The 15,691-nt window shown below is 38.1% G+C and overlaps 2 protein-coding genes across 7 annotated transcripts in view; one reads left to right on the top strand and one right to left on the bottom strand.

Annotated features, from left to right (window-relative positions):
• Window positions 1-917: 917 nt before the first annotated feature.
• On the top strand, window positions 918-9,933 carry LOC121431726 (delta(7)-sterol 5(6)-desaturase erg32-like). Of its 6 annotated transcripts, none has more exons than XM_041629396.1 (7): window positions 918-1,043; window positions 1,282-1,391; window positions 1,995-2,137; window positions 5,419-5,629; window positions 5,976-6,272; window positions 7,618-7,738; window positions 9,568-9,933. In XM_041629396.1, the coding sequence occupies exons 1-7, from the start codon at window positions 1,012-1,014 to the stop codon at window positions 9,731-9,733; spliced, it is 1,080 nt and encodes a 359-aa protein (XP_041485330.1). In that variant the 5' UTR covers window positions 918-1,011; the 3' UTR covers window positions 9,734-9,933. The 6 variants fall into 6 exon arrangements, with proteins under 6 accessions (XP_041485330.1, XP_041485329.1, XP_041485328.1 ...); XM_041629395.1 differs by having other exon boundaries at window positions 1,279-1,391; XM_041629394.1 differs by having other exon boundaries at window positions 918-1,103.
• Window positions 9,934-13,514: 3,581 nt separating this feature from the next.
• LOC121432035 (dorsal root ganglia homeobox protein-like) overlaps window positions 13,515-15,691 on the bottom strand; it is a 40,541-nt gene continuing 38,364 nt past the window's right edge. Inside the window, exon 8 of the mRNA XM_041629855.1 lies at window positions 13,515-15,593. Within this exon, the coding sequence (XP_041485789.1) occupies window positions 15,313-15,593 (281 nt within the window). The 3' untranslated portion in view covers window positions 13,515-15,312. The remainder of the gene's footprint in view (window positions 15,594-15,691) is intronic.

The following is a 15,691-nucleotide window of genomic DNA, read 5'->3' as shown; positions in this document are numbered from 1 at the left end:
CCATTTGGTGTTCATTTGACACCCTCGAACACCGGCAGAAACGAACATTTAAACGAAAGTTTAAATCACCCATTGGTGTTAAAAAAATACCAACACCAGCTTTGGTGTTGTTTCATGGTTCGGATTCACACCATTTGGTGTCCGATTTCAAGTTCTTCAACACCTGCAGCCTGACGGTGTAACTTAACACTAGGGTATTTTTTTTTAAATACCCCAACAACAGACAGTGTTGAGTTACTCCAGTGAGGTGTAACTTCAACAATAATTTTTGTTAAAATATTTCTATCCAACACCTGTCACGGTGTTGTTTCAACACTTCTGAGTATTTGGTGTTTATTTTACACTCTAAGTGTTGTTTCAACACAGTATATTGCTTGAACACTGCCGGAGTGTCAAATGAGCACCAAGTTGTTTCAACACTTCTGAGTATTTGGTGTTTATTTTACACTCTAAGTGTTGTTTCAATACAGTATATTGCTTGAACACTGAGTGTCAAATGAGCACCAAATCAAGAGAACATATGAACACTCTAAAGTGTTAAGTTGACCTTATCTTACACCCTTGTCACGGTATATGCTATATGATGGCTTATATATACTACTCAGTCGACCTCGTCGTTTTTCCCCCGTTTTCTGGATGTTCAGTCCATCTCCTTTATAAAATATGCATGGTTATCATATATTTTAACATAAAAATGCTTTGCCTTGTGATTTTAACGTTGCATACAGCATTAAATTGAAAATATAATGTAAAAAAGTGAAATATGTGATATTCTCCCATAGAGCCGTGTGTTATAAATCCGCGCTCTTGCCCTCTTTAAGATGGCGGCTGCGCAATACATGGAATCACAGCCGCATTACGCGCGCGTCAATGCGAGCGATTACTCTAGTGTCAATATATACATCTCTATGCACCGACACTTGACATACGCAACGCCCGCCCGTATGCGCCGCCCGGATAATACCCAAGCAACACTCACGCACTTTACCCTCTTTGGGAACAGACGTATGAATGTGTGTGCAAGATAACAGCCCCGAGACAAGGTTAGTGTTTGTCTATAGGTGGGCTTGGTGTTCCAAAGAGCCTGCAGTGGATTTTTATACGTATGTGAGCATTACATTTCATCATTTTTATCTACATCTATTTTCTTAATAAGATATTTTTCGCTTTAGTTGAACACCTAGATTGAATGATATACCGTTTAATAACTTAGAAAAAATATTGCTTATTAAGATGTATTTAATACGATTCCCAATTTTCTTCTCTTCTATTTTCGAGAAGTGTTATGGCTATTCTCTCCAACATTGCCTCCCTACTGGTCAAAGTCAGAACAGTTGTTATCGTGGGACTTGGTGCTCTGTTAACAGCAGTACTTGCTACTGGATTACGAGGTAGGCTTCACTTTTTTTATGACAAACATGGTAATAATAATTCGTATGTAATGGTAATACTTCTTAAGCAATATATTAATGGCAAAAATAGATAAGTAATGGTAATAGAAAATTCATTAATTATTGGAACATTTTTCGTAAGAAAGGGCAATGAGATAAGCAGCTTGTTCTTTATTTAAAACGTGCCTTGATTATCCAGGTTCAGACGAGAATATATATAAAAAATGCTGTTCGCACTCGCATTTTTAATGTAGGAAGTGGAAAATTCGTGAGGTATGGCAATGGAAAATTCGTAAGTAATCTTAGTGGAATGCTTAGAATCGTGATATAATTTGTAAATGTGATCACCCGGTAAATTGTCGAAGACTATAGAATCATTTTAGTTAAAGATAGAGGCCGATGTAGTTCCCTGGCAGAATAAGAATAAAGTTGTTTTACCCACATATTGAAATATCACATAATTAAATTATAGAAGAGAAAAAAGGGATGGAAACAAATCAACAGGGATCCAAGAATGTATCATTGAGTAGAGCGGAAGATGGATAGATAGATCAGGGAAGTGTTATAGATCACCATCGTTTACTATCATCATACTTTCGACAGGGGACTGGTTACTTATTTACGTCCAAGTGAAGGGACTTTGGCAGGGGGATACGACATGGAGACCAATCTCCACTCAACACACGTCCTTCGACGTCGACAACTCAGCCGATCATGATTTCGGAAGCCATCGGAAATACCTAAAGGTTCGTGGTCTTTCAATGGAAAAGTGATATTTTTTCTCACCATAGAAATTTTAGAATACAGAAATAACATCAGGAAGCATTTCATAAAAAAATAATCAGTGATTTTCGCTGACAATATTACTCTGAACCAAACAGATAAAAGGATTTCAGTAGCTTTTGACGATAAGATTGGAGAGCATATCATAACAGGGCGTCAAATTATTTTTTCTTCCTCAGGAGCAAGTTTTGAAGCTCAAAGTTTCCTCAATCAGCTGGTAAAAAACAACCACTTGTGGTTGATTTTTCATAATCAACATTATTCTGAAATGTCTACATTTTTGCGCATTGTGAAGAAAGATACAACATGAGTTACATATTCACATGGTTGTACTGTTACAAAGTCACCCCAATAATACTTGATAACTTATGTATAGACTTTCAGTACTCACTTTGGCTTTGTACTGTTACAGGTAGTGCATATAATTGAGCATCTAAATGGATGAAAGATCCATTCCCAATCAGAAACTATTAGTTTAGTTTAATGATGGAGTTGGGTCGTTTAGACCTAGAGGTACAATTACACCTTTCCAGCCCCGTTTCCAGCCTGGACGTTAGGACTTCTTACTGATACAAACTTACAGTATTTATTCTGTACTGCTTTATGCTTAAATAGACCTTGCAATTTTGTACAGTTGTAATCGTATATATTGTGTACTGCTTGCTAATGCTTATCTCTAACATCATACAACATCATGTGTTGTCACAACTTACAGACTAAGAATACTTATTTTGCACTGGTAGAGTTTACATGGTCCTTAGGAACTTACAGTGCGTGTTATATCATGTAGGCAGTAACTAGCACATCAGGCCTGCTAACACATCATGGGGAACTTTGGATGTTGAGTCTGGATGTGATCAACAGCTTCTGATACTCTATAAAGTTTCACAGGGTGAGACCTGACAAAGTGCCAGCTTTTTCCGAAGTGTCTATCCAAGGCTTTTCTCACAACATTATCACAGTAATGCACTTCTGGCCCATTCCAAGCCACAAAAACTGCTTCATTGACTGTTTCTGGGTACATTTGCCTGTCAGGTCGGTTGTGGTTCTCCAGCTTAATCAATAGATAAATAACATTGTTTTGCGCCTATACTCAATTTCCTCACTCAGACCTGTCCTCACCTCACTGGCACTGTGCAAGTGCAAGTTAAAATATGTATAAAAAAAATCCAGAGTAAGTGTGCTCAGTATTACTGAATTACTCTGCTACGTTTTGCAAGCTAGTCTAGACGTAACTAAATGAATGAAAATATGGCACTTTTTTCTAAGTCTCACTGGCACTGTGCAAGTGCAAGGTAAAATATGTATAAAAAATCCAGATTAAGTGTGCTCAGTATTACTGAATTACTCTGCTACGTTTTGCAAGCTAGTCTAGATGTAACTAAATGAATGAAATATGGCACTTTTTTCTAAGTTTTCTCTTTCTTCTTTTTTCCTCCTCCTCCTCTTCCCCTTTCTTGCCTTCCTCTTTTCTTTCTTTTCCTCTTCCTCTCCTTCTTTTTCCTCTTCTTTTTTTCTTCTCCTTTTTCCCATTTTTATTTTTTCTCATGAAGGCACAATTTCCTCAATTTCTTCTGTTGCTTCCTGGGAGCGGTGCTCCCCGCTCCCGCACAATTTGACATCCTGATTTCATAAAACCAATTATCAGTGATTTTTATTAATCTGTTACAAGCTACGGAACCCTTGCCTCTGATTGGCTGAGAGCTAATTTCACTGACTATTTTGTTTCATGAAATGCTCCCCCGATTGACTAATGACATGCTGTCCATCCAGGCACCAAGTGCGTTTCAGAAAAAAAAAGTAATTCAAATCCAGGGGGCCGATATTCAAAGCCCGTTTAATTCTGTAAATTTATATTGCTTGGATATGAGCATGATGAGAGAGGAACTCATCAGCTTTCCATTGATATGATGTTTGTACAATTTGTGCCACGCATAACCGAATTAATTGATCGGAAGACAATATGACTTGTACAGATACCACTTTTCCAAGTTTTTGAAAACTTGATGAAAGGGCACTAGGGCAGAAGCTGATGTAAATACTTTCATAAATGCCAGAGCTGGAAACAATCTTTTGATTGGACCCTTTTTTAAAAAAAGTAGTGTACAGTAAATGGGCGAATGTACTTGCAGATGACTAACGAGCAGATCGTACCACAGTTGTCCAACATTTCGAGAGACGTTTTCGAGGAGTGTGCTTAGAATTTTCTGGACGGCGCTCCTGCCCATCGGTCCAACATAGTTCGAGATATACTCGGGTGACTCCTTGGACATCGAGTTGTTGCCCTCAACCATGACGTAGATTGGCACCAAGATCGCCTGACCTCACGCCCTGTGATTGTTTCCTTTGGGGACACTTAAAAGACAGGGTGTTTGCAACTCCTCCCCAAGATCTTGATGATTTGCAGGGCCGAATTCGACACGAGGTAGATGCGTTGCGCAACGATCCAGCAATGGTGAGACGAGCTGTCCAAGGTATCTGTCCATGCACACTGCCGGCTTTGTGTACAAAGCCAAAGGAAAAGATATGTTGAAAGTGTTGGTTAATAAGACATTTACTTTTCAGTCGTCATTTCAGAGGAATACCTTGGCTGATGACTATTCATTCCAAACATTACTTTGAAAAACACTTTATTCTATCAAGCGCATGCACAGTTTACCCACTTTACCAAACTGGAAAGATTGGTATCTGCTATACACCTGCTGTCTTCAATATCGGTTAATTCAGTCATGCGTGACAAAAAATAATGGTACAAATAGGGTATCAATGGAAAGCTGAGGGGTTCCTCCCTCATATCCATCATGTCCATGCAGAATAACTTCACAAAATCAAATATGATTCCAATATCAGCCATCTAGATTTGGATTACATTTTTGTTTGTGAAAAGTACTGTATACTGCGAATATAGCAATTTTTACTTTGTTGCTTTGAAATAAAATGAATACTCTACAGACATGACAGAAGTTTCAAAATGACACCTTTCTTTATAGGGAAAGAACTTAAGAATTACACATTGATTACTTTGTCAGAGCTTTGGTTATAGAGCTGTCGCTCTATAACCAAAGCCAATAGATTATACGTTATGATTTATCTTGTCAACTCTTATAATTGTACATATAGGCATCAACTGAACCCTTTCAGCCACAATAGCTACCAACACAATTCGTTTTTGGCGAACTGAAAATTTAAAACCATGATCATTCGTATTTGGATTGTAAGGTGTCTTTCCATTTGTTTTTCTTAGGGCTTAGGATATTACCTTCTTCAATCTTTTACTGGGGCTTTCCTCATCTTTTATGGAGTTGGTGGATACTTGAAATGGTACTACTACATACAACGCCGTGAGAGGGCAGCAGACTGGAAATGCCAACCGGATCGGTTTTTAAAACCGGAAGATGACCGGTTGGAATTTTGGTTGGGATCTCTGAACATGGCGATTGGGTCTCTTTTATCGGGTAAGCTAGTTTCAAAGTAATTCTATATATAATGTTTCCTTTTGGCGAATTCTGCTATCCATTTTCCTTTCCTTCAATCGTCTAAACTGCAGGAAAAAAAACAAGACTCAATTTATTGGGTCAAGAGATTTGCTTACAGATTGCCACTGATACTGATGCCAATGCTTTGAAATAGGCCTTGGTAATTTTGATAAAAAATCAATGTGAATTAAAAATTAATCCGTGCCAATCAGAAGCAATGATTTTTCGTAGATTTTGAGAGTCATCAGTGAAAAGCAGCTTGTGTGAAGATTCCTTCCGAAACAAACACACGACCTTGTTTTACCGGCTGTATCGTTTTTCTTAGGATTCCTAGTGACGTACATTATGAACGGAGGGGAAACAAAACTCTATTACAGCATCAAAGACTACGGATGGGTCTACTTCATGGCCTCCATCCCAATCACCTACCTCTACAACGAAGCATCTTTTTACTATTCTCATCGTTTGATGCATTTCCCGGTCTTTTACCGTCGGTATCACAAGCTTCATCATCGTTTCAAAGCCCCAACTCCCTGGTCAGCCGCTGCCATGCATCCATATGAATTCATTATCTTCCAATTTTTCCTCGAGATACCGATCGTACTGGTCCCGTTACACGCAGGTAGGCTAAATCCTTTCGATTATGCTATCATGTCGTTCATACATTAGCCAATCAGAGACCGCCATAATGCGATCAAGAATTGATGCCTCGATCTGATAGGCAGTTATTCCAGCGGGTTTCCAGTTAACTCTACGTTCTCTGTGGTCCTATTGCAAATATGTAAACCTCACAAAAATATTCATCTGTAAGTCTATTTTTCCACTTTGCGAACCGCGAACAGTAATTATAGAATCTGTCGCAAACCATCAAACATATGACTGTGCCAGATAGATCATAGATATCGTAGATGTATTGTCCAAAAACTCACAATAATTACACTTTGATGCAAAGACGGGTGAAATCACTGCTCCCGCTTAAAGCTTCGACGAATTCCGTAGATTGAAAATAGAATTATCTTCCAAACAAGGATATTGCTGCTGAGATAAGTTTTTGCGAAGCCTGGCCTGAGTTTGAAATTTTTGTAATAATTATGCAATGAACAGAAATTCACCGTGGATATTTTCAGACGGATTTACAGGCAAGTAAACAATGTGGGTGATTTCAAAAGGAACCGCTGATGACTTTGAAAGACAGTGTTGGTTGTATGGAGTGAATTAGCCAGTGAGCAATCTGAGCATCAGATGATTGCCAGATAGAAAGACACTCAATAATACAACCTTTGTATTATTGAAGAGGGGGTCCAAATACTAAGTCTAAGGTAGAAAAAAAAGCCTTGCTGGGATTGGAAAGTTTGCGAATGCAAAACGGGGGTCGGTTTCATAAAGACTCACAACAATCAGAACTTGATAGTAATTCATGGAAACCTTGATTGTGATTGGCCCCTGAGCTATGTTGCCATCGTTGTTACTTTTCGTAAAACGGGCTTTTATTCTGCATGTAGCTGAAATGTGCAAGCATGAATATGATAACTTTCTCGGAGAGGGGGGGGGGGGGGGTCGCCAATCAGGGCACACTTATTTCAATTGTTTTTTCTCTCCAATAATCCCACTTACCGATGAAAAATTAAGACAAATTAAAATTTGGTGCAACGACGAATGCCCTGGCCTGTTCTGGTTCATGGGGGGGGGGGGGGTGATGGGACGAATAATGAAATACAAGTTCCCGCAACAATTTTTGCAAAACGGCATCCAATTTATAAATTTCACAATTTCTTGGTTACACCATCAAGCTAGCATTCATTTAGTTATTACTGATTGTACATTATTTGTGCACGTGTCTTGTAATAAATTGTGATTTTTATTCATAGAATTACATGTATCACAGGACTGCAGTGTTAAATAGCTTCTGCGCTGATTTTTGTTTTGTTTTGTTTATGCTATATAAATATATATATTTTTTCCCTAAGGAGTTTTTCTGTTCTGGTTGATCTACGGATATTACTACGGCATCCTTTCACACTCAGGGATTGATCTGCATTCAATGCTACCATGGCAACCAAGCACTATGTTCCACGACGATCACCATAAGTAATTCAGATTTTCCCCTCAAATGCCATTTTCATTTTTTTCGTTTTCGATTCGGAAATACAGGCCTATCTTAAGACTAGTCTGTACAGCTACAAACATTTTTTTGTTAATAGTCGATGAGCTATGACAAAGTACTGGGATGATACCGTAGGGCACCGAGACTCGGAGACGAACCTTTAATTTTTCAACAACAGAAACAAGAGTGCAAAATTGGGGAAAGGGAGGATTAAAAAATATATTGTAGAGAGACATCTAGGTCATGAACCCTCCGCGAAAACGTTATCATTCAAAGGTGAAAAATGTCACCATTGGGTAATCCGAAACCCCACAAGCAGATGCGGATACAGCCGGGTTAGATACAACAGTTTTGGGAAGCCGAGTATTGTTCAAAAACAATATTGATCCGGAAATGGTATAATCCCATTCGCTCGTGATCAATTTTTCTTAAATGACCTTTGCGATTATGACCATTATGATGAGCACTAACATTATTAAAGGAAGATGTTGCGTAAGCTTTGCCGGCAAAGCATTCAAATTGTTAATAGTCGATGCGCTATGACAAAGTACTGGGATGATACCGTAGGGCACCGAGACTCGGAGACGAACCTATAATTTTTCAACAACAGAAACAAGAGTGCAAAAATGGGGGAAAGGGAGGATTAAAAAATATATTGTAGAGAGACATCTAGGTCATGAACCCTCCGCGAAAACGTTATCATTCAAAGGTGAAAAATGATGTCACCATTGGGTAATCCGAAACCCCACAAGCAGATGCGGATACAGCCGGGTTAGATACAACAGTTTTGGGAAGTCGAGTATTGTTCAAAAACAATATTGATCCGGAAATGGTATAATCCCATTCGCTCGTGATCAATTTTTCTTAAATGACCTTTGCGATTATGACCATTATGATGAGCACTAACATTATTAAAGGAAGATGTTGCGTAAGCTTTGCCGGCAAAGCATTCAAATTCTAAGAACGAATGGTGACCAGGATAGTACATCGGGTGTACAGTTTGGAAACCTGTTTTTACTGTCTGTTTTTGGCACATTTGACTATTATTTGGGCAACTGTCAAATATCAATAATTATGAAGATTTTGCTACACTTCAGCGTGGATGTGATGAATGAATATTTCAAAAGGAATAAATGAATAATCATCAAATCACAATGCCTATATCTGTGAATTAGAAAAACACCTTCATGATTAGGTGATTACTGCTCGTGCGTAGTTTACAACTGTGAAGAGGCTTTCGAATCCGGCTGGATCCGCTTTAGCCTACAAGGCCCTACTAGTAGAAGGCAGGCCTACTGCGCGTACTGTCGTATTTCCGCGGTAATGTGCACTTCTACTGCGTAAATACGTGCACATTTACTGCGGTAATATGTACACATTTACTGCGGTGATGTGGGATGGAAGCTTTACAAAACATACTATACCAAAGGAGATAATGGAAATCAAGAAACTTATTACCTTCCTGGTACAAAGTCGTTTCTTTATCAATTTCAAAGATGTCCAAATGCATTAGGATCCGGGGGGGGGGGGGGGCTGGCACTTACATTTTCAGAATATGGAAAATAATTTCGAGACCCCACGGACGCGCATGGTATCCACTCGTCAATGGAAGTGGCCCCCTGGATTAGGATTGTAAAAAAGAAACATTTCAAAGTCCTCCTAATCAATGATTGATAAACATGCAGGCCAGTTAGTCAGATGTGGCCACTCTAATTTGAGTGCTCTCAGGAGTTTTTGAATAATATTTTTTTTTATATTTATGTACATAGGATTGTATTGTGCATTATTTGTTTTATTTCATTAATTATTGCAGGTACTTCCATTGTAATTTTGGCGTGAATACGATGCTCTTCGATAAGCTTCATGGGACGATCAGGAAAGACGACAGATTTTACTCAGAAACGACCTTCGGAGGGAAGGGCGCCCCCATCAAACGAACTCCAGATACAGGAATCAAGGATTTAAATAATGACAAGTAGCTACACATTGACGGAAATCACTAGCGAAAACCACGTGGGATAGAGCAATATTCAGCCACTTTTTGAGAAGGGTTGGCCTGTACAAAAATCACCCTCTTTTCAAGAGAGTAATCATTTGATTTACGTCATAACATTATTGGTATTATGATTCAGCTGTTAAATTAAGTTAAACGATGGAAAAAATGCTTCGATCGGCCAAATCCTTAAAAAAAATCTCAACTTCAGTCGCTCCTCTTTCAACAGCAAAATATTCCTTTCCCTTGGACATTTTGGAGCACTTGGAATAAAATGAATCGGTTTGAAATTGCTTGATTACATTTATGTCTTTGCATAATAATAATAACGAATGAAAGCTAACTAAAAATAAATCTATGGAGATCAGAAGATAAGAGAACATAAAGGTTTGAGAATAATCCATTAAAGATTAAGAAAGTTGTTAGAATTTCAAGTTTTTTATTAGTAAAACTCATAAAACGCGCAGTTGGCCCACATATAAAATGTTAAATTTCTTTTATTTAATGGTTCGTGATGACTGATTCAATAATTTCATTTTTTAAGAAAGCGATTGTGAAATAATTTTTCTGTTGATTTATACAGAAGGTAAAATAAAAACCATTTTCAATTTTCAGAGAAAATGACATTCATCGATTTTGTTTTTACCATACAATATTTAGGAAAGCTGCTCATTATGATGTCATAAATTAAATAGTTAAAATTATTATAACTTTTTAATTGCTTGATGGATTTTCCTCAAACCTAGGCCAATATTTATCATCATTTTTATTTGTACAATAAACTGTAATGGTGAACTTCCCATTTAATTATGTCATTATTCTTGACATTAGTCTAAACAGCGGTTAGACAAAGTGATAGTTGCGCCAAACGTACACCAAATTGACAGTAGCCCTATAGTGGGATTATCCATTTTTTTAACAAGTGCACACCAAGTTACCAATGATGCATATAGCATTTCCATTTATTTGAAAGCAAGATAAAAGAGCATTGTACATTCAATGTTTTGCTCACGGGCATAGGTGCCGCGGCCGGGGATCGAACCCCGGACTTTGTATGTATAGCCAGGGGCCTTAGACCACTCAGCCACGGCACCTCCATGAAGCTGTTAGACGATCTGAGAATTAGACCATCTGTAAATAGATTAATTTTATCTGTGAAAATGATTCAGTTCACAGGCTGATATCTGGGAATGGTATGCATTATATTCCTTGTGACAGTGGTGTTATGAGCAAAAAAAAATGGAAGGCGGGATTTGGCAAATCGGGCATTTAAAATGATAGCCTAAAAATCCATCAAGAGGAGATCAATTTGTCTGTGCAACCCCCACACCAGATCACCATCAATTTGAGACCCCGCACCAATAATTAATTCTCTTCGGAACCACAAACACACATCTCCGAACACTTTTGTCATCATTAAGGCAGCTAGTTTTAAAACAACCTTGTTTTAATGAAATCAAAACTTTTAGAATACGAATGATCGTCAAATAGAGAAAGAAAGAAAGAGGGGGGGGGGGGAGAGGGGGGGGGGGGTTAAAGAAAGAACATTGCACAATTTTCTCGGTGAACCGCACCGGAAGTAAAGCTGCAGAAAAATGCCGACCATCTATTCTACCCAAATGGCCGCCTTGTAATCACTGATCTGAATGGTGTCTGATCGTGTACAGATTAGTGCTTGAAATATTAGTATAAACTATTTGCAAATATCTTTTAAAGGTAAAGTCCAACACGTTGATTTTGATTCAATAGAAAAACATTAAAATGATCAGAACATTTTAAACGCCATCAAATTAGAATGTGAATGATTATAAGTGATTCTCAATAATAGATACTGCTTTATATGTTTTAGAGTCCAGAAGGATTGGTATGTTCAGGAAATGTGGGTATCAAATCCAAATTGAAATTTTCAAATGAAAAATAATATACTAAAATGAGAGAACAGGGAGACAGAACTTTTTTTAAAACTTCACATTCATTGATCGAAATTTAATAAATCAACGCAATATACATTTTAATATATCATAACATCTGATTATAAAAGAAATTCAATATAATTCTTTGACATCACTGTCACACCAAAGATATTAATCTCAGTATCGATCGCAACAATCACGTTATTTCGATTGACGGAGAATCGGTCGGTGCACTGTAAAAACTGCGGTGTTAAAACTGACACCAATTGGTGTTAATAGAGGACCACACCCTGAGGTGTTAAAATTACACCCTAGAGATCAAACATGACACCAAAGAGTGTAAATGTAACAACAAAAGGTGTTGTAATAACACCTATAGGTGTAAAACTAACACCACCAATTTAACACCGGTGTAAAATAACTGTTGTGGTCCTCTATGTACACCGATTAACACCACAGTTTTTGCTGTGTGTGAAATCGGTTTAGTTGTGACTGCGATATAAAGATATATTCACCTTGACACGTTTTAGATACATACAACACAGAAAATTGTGGATACAAAGTATAGTTTCATAAAAGTGAGCGTGTATCACAAAAATCGAACAATTTAAGTGAAATTATTTCATTATCGTGCAAGAAATTGTAATACATAAATAGGGACAAATTATGTGGACAGGGTAAATGATATTGTTCCCGCGACTAGTGTGATCGGGTCCAACAATATAGGCCGTTCCACTTTGACGTGTGATCGTAGGTCCATGATTGTGTGATGTACTATTTATATCACGAAATTCAAACCGAAAAGTCGTGTGGAAATAAACTTTTAAAAGCATTTCATTTATGGTTGCATGTTTTTATATTCGTAGATTTTTGTATCAAGACATGCTAAAGGAATTGTTGCTAGGCTAGCTACCCTCATGATCGTATTCAGACGGTGTTATTATTATTATCATTATTTTTTTTTATTAATTAGTGCTTTCTTAATGTGTTACAATACTCTCCCAAACCAATAGTCAATTACGTGAAATTATCAACGACGGTAGAACGATATGTATAGAAGTGAAAACAATAATTAGATTTGTCATATCCAACGTGAATTACATTAACTGTAATCAAGTGAGAACGCACTTCTTTACTCGTGACCAAAACATGTAAATGCATATCAGAGTCGTGATATCAATGTACATTCTTAAAATAGTTGGGCAAAAAATGCCCAACTTTAACTAACCCTGGGCAACGTACATTCCACACAACTATTGGTTAAAATCTGACCAAATTGGGTAATAAAAATTAACAAGGGGGCGCCTCTGGCACCTCACCTGCATCACGCGATTCAATATAGCAGCAGTGCTGACTTTAAAACTTTAATAATTGCCCAGAATATATATTTTTACCAACATACATTACCCAAGACAGTGGACAGTATGTTGCCCAACATTTTAAGTTTGTATTAGTAGCTCAGTGAATAAGGTATATACCGTAATTACAATATACATAATATAGGCGCGTCACTAATGTTGAATCATTTCAATTCTAATGCCCTTTCAGGAACTCAAGAGTTTTGGTCCGCACCAGACCCACACAAAAATAGTCCGCGCCACACATGAAAAAATGCGTTCAGTAACTATTGCAGAGCCGCGCTAATTTTACGATCACCCATTCAAAAACTTGGGCACATAATGGATAATTATCATTGTTACTGAACACGCCATATACAGAGCGAGGATTTTGGCCGGGGCCTGCTGCTGCTATCGTTCACTGTTTGGTTGGCGCCTGGGGCTGACAAAAGCAGAGCCAAAAGAGCGCGGGCTTGGCGCGGGCTTAAAATAAGCCCGCGCCCTTCATAAAATCATCTTACGACTTAGCCGGGGGAGGGGGGCCGGTTCGGATCAGCGATTTAGTGAAAGGGGTGAAAATCAATTTAATATAAGGTCAATCGTCAGTTGAATATTACCCCAGTTTTTCTTATACTTTTAATAAATAATCACAAGTATCGGAGGCGGATCCATGATTATACAAATAAGAGGACTGAGATTTCTTTAAAACTACCTGAAAAAGATTCATTAATAAAAGAAAAGAAGCTATCGTTTACCGAATTGGAGTAACTTTTAGTCAACGGGAAGAGCAATATTATTTTTCGGCCTGCGCCTGACATTCACAAGCCTCTACAAAGTAAAAATGGTTAAAAAATGTAACCATGTTGTTTGAGTCCATCACTCTAACAACTAGACAAGTTTTAAACAAGTTGTCTAAAGGTTTAGTCAATATTTCAAAAAAACAAAAACTTGATGTTATAGAGTGACAGACTTAAATAATTTGCTGGGTTTTTTTTACTGTGTATCTCGGTTTTTTAAATTGAAATTGATTCATTAATGAGTTATAGATATAAAAATGGAGACTTTTATATGCCATCTGCTCCAGATTTAAGTAAAAGTGTAAAAATGCATATTTTATAGGTCTATGATTGTGTATAGATATGAATAAATTGATTCGACATTTGGTTTCACCATATTATGTCCAAACCCAGTTCGTCTAAAGACAACGATACTGTTTATGGCAAGTTCCAATTAAACCATTATTAAATTACCTGATTAGTTTAACCAGACATAAGAATACCTCCGTCAAATCTCGATAGATGAACTAATGATTACGAAAGCTTTTCATATGCCATTGACCTGACGAGATATTTCATCTTGCTTAGTCGAGTTTTCAAAACGTATGTCAACATGGCAAAACTATTAATGGTTAGTAATTCCACTTGGCAATTAAGCTAAGTATCCCCGATCACGCCAAGTTTGTATACAACTGATTCAGGCCGATTTGACAAAATAACTTCTCTTGCATTCTCGTCATCTCGTCACGCCGTTAAGCTTCCTTAAATAATGGCCCAGATCATCAATTAAAAAAAAATGGGAAAACAGGGTAGACCAATAATTGATCAATATTTAAAGAAATAAGTAGGGATAAGACAGGGTTATGAATGATAAAATCAAATGGCGATGAGATCAAATCGATTAGTAACCAAAGTAACCAGAAAGTCTAATCGGCAATTTGTCCACCTTTTCTCTCGATTCGTCTAATGAATATTTTGGCCTATCATGTCAGATAGATGGGCATAGCCTTCCTATGCAATCAATTTGGAATGAGGAACAAAGCTGATTAAGCTTCAGGGTTTATGGCGAATTCCAAAACGCCATGAAACTGGGATCGACGAGGGTTTACCGACGCTACCGCGAAAAGACGCGGTAGTATACCACTACCCACATCCATTCTTTATCCCCCAAACCGACTAAAGTACCGCCATGTCACTTCTTAATCCCGTTAATGTGATATCTCCTTTTTACATCAAACCGCCTTGTGATTGCTACGCGATTCTTAGAGGTCGAGCAGGGTTTGAATAAGGAAATAACCATGTCTTTGGCGGAGTACGGTGAATCACCGAGTTGTTGGACTACATCTTTATATTCAGTGTAGTCGTTGAAAGTCTAAAGCTTCTGCTTCTGTAATGAGTCGACATCGTTGTCATTCTGTTCTGTTCCTAGTATGAGTTGTAGACCAAACAGTGATCACCGGCGTGATTGACTGGTACTCACACTCACACACTGGTGCCAAAAGCCCCTTATGGTGATGAACATGAGGTTTCAATGACACGTTAACATCCGAACGAACACGGAACATGCGACGAAGTCGGTCTCGGGGCCGCGTTGGCGCCCAAGAGAATGGCAGGATGGGGCGGCGCCATCTTGTATGACGTCATCAGACCAGCAGCTTCCGCCATGGCGTTGGAGTACTCTTTGGCGCGCATGCGCAGAGCAGCTAGACTGAGTGTGCGTTTTTCGTGCTCTCTCAAGATGGCTGATGATGAATCGAGGGGGCCTCTGAGAGAGGGAACGTTGAATCCTCCGTAGCTTCCTCCTGATGTGGGCACCGGCTCTGACAGAACAACATCAGAGAAGTTATTAAGTTTTCACTAAAACACACACGACAAAAACAAACAATTTCTCGAAATATATGGCTCAAACAAACAAAAA

The sequence above is a fragment of the Lytechinus variegatus genome, chromosome 18 (genome assembly GCF_018143015.1).
Source record: "Lytechinus variegatus isolate NC3 chromosome 18, Lvar_3.0, whole genome shotgun sequence".
NCBI lineage: Eukaryota > Metazoa > Echinodermata > Echinoidea > Temnopleuroida > Toxopneustidae > Lytechinus > Lytechinus variegatus.
The sequence above is the reverse complement of the archived record's forward strand: the minus strand, read 5'-3'. Positions and strand labels throughout refer to the sequence as shown.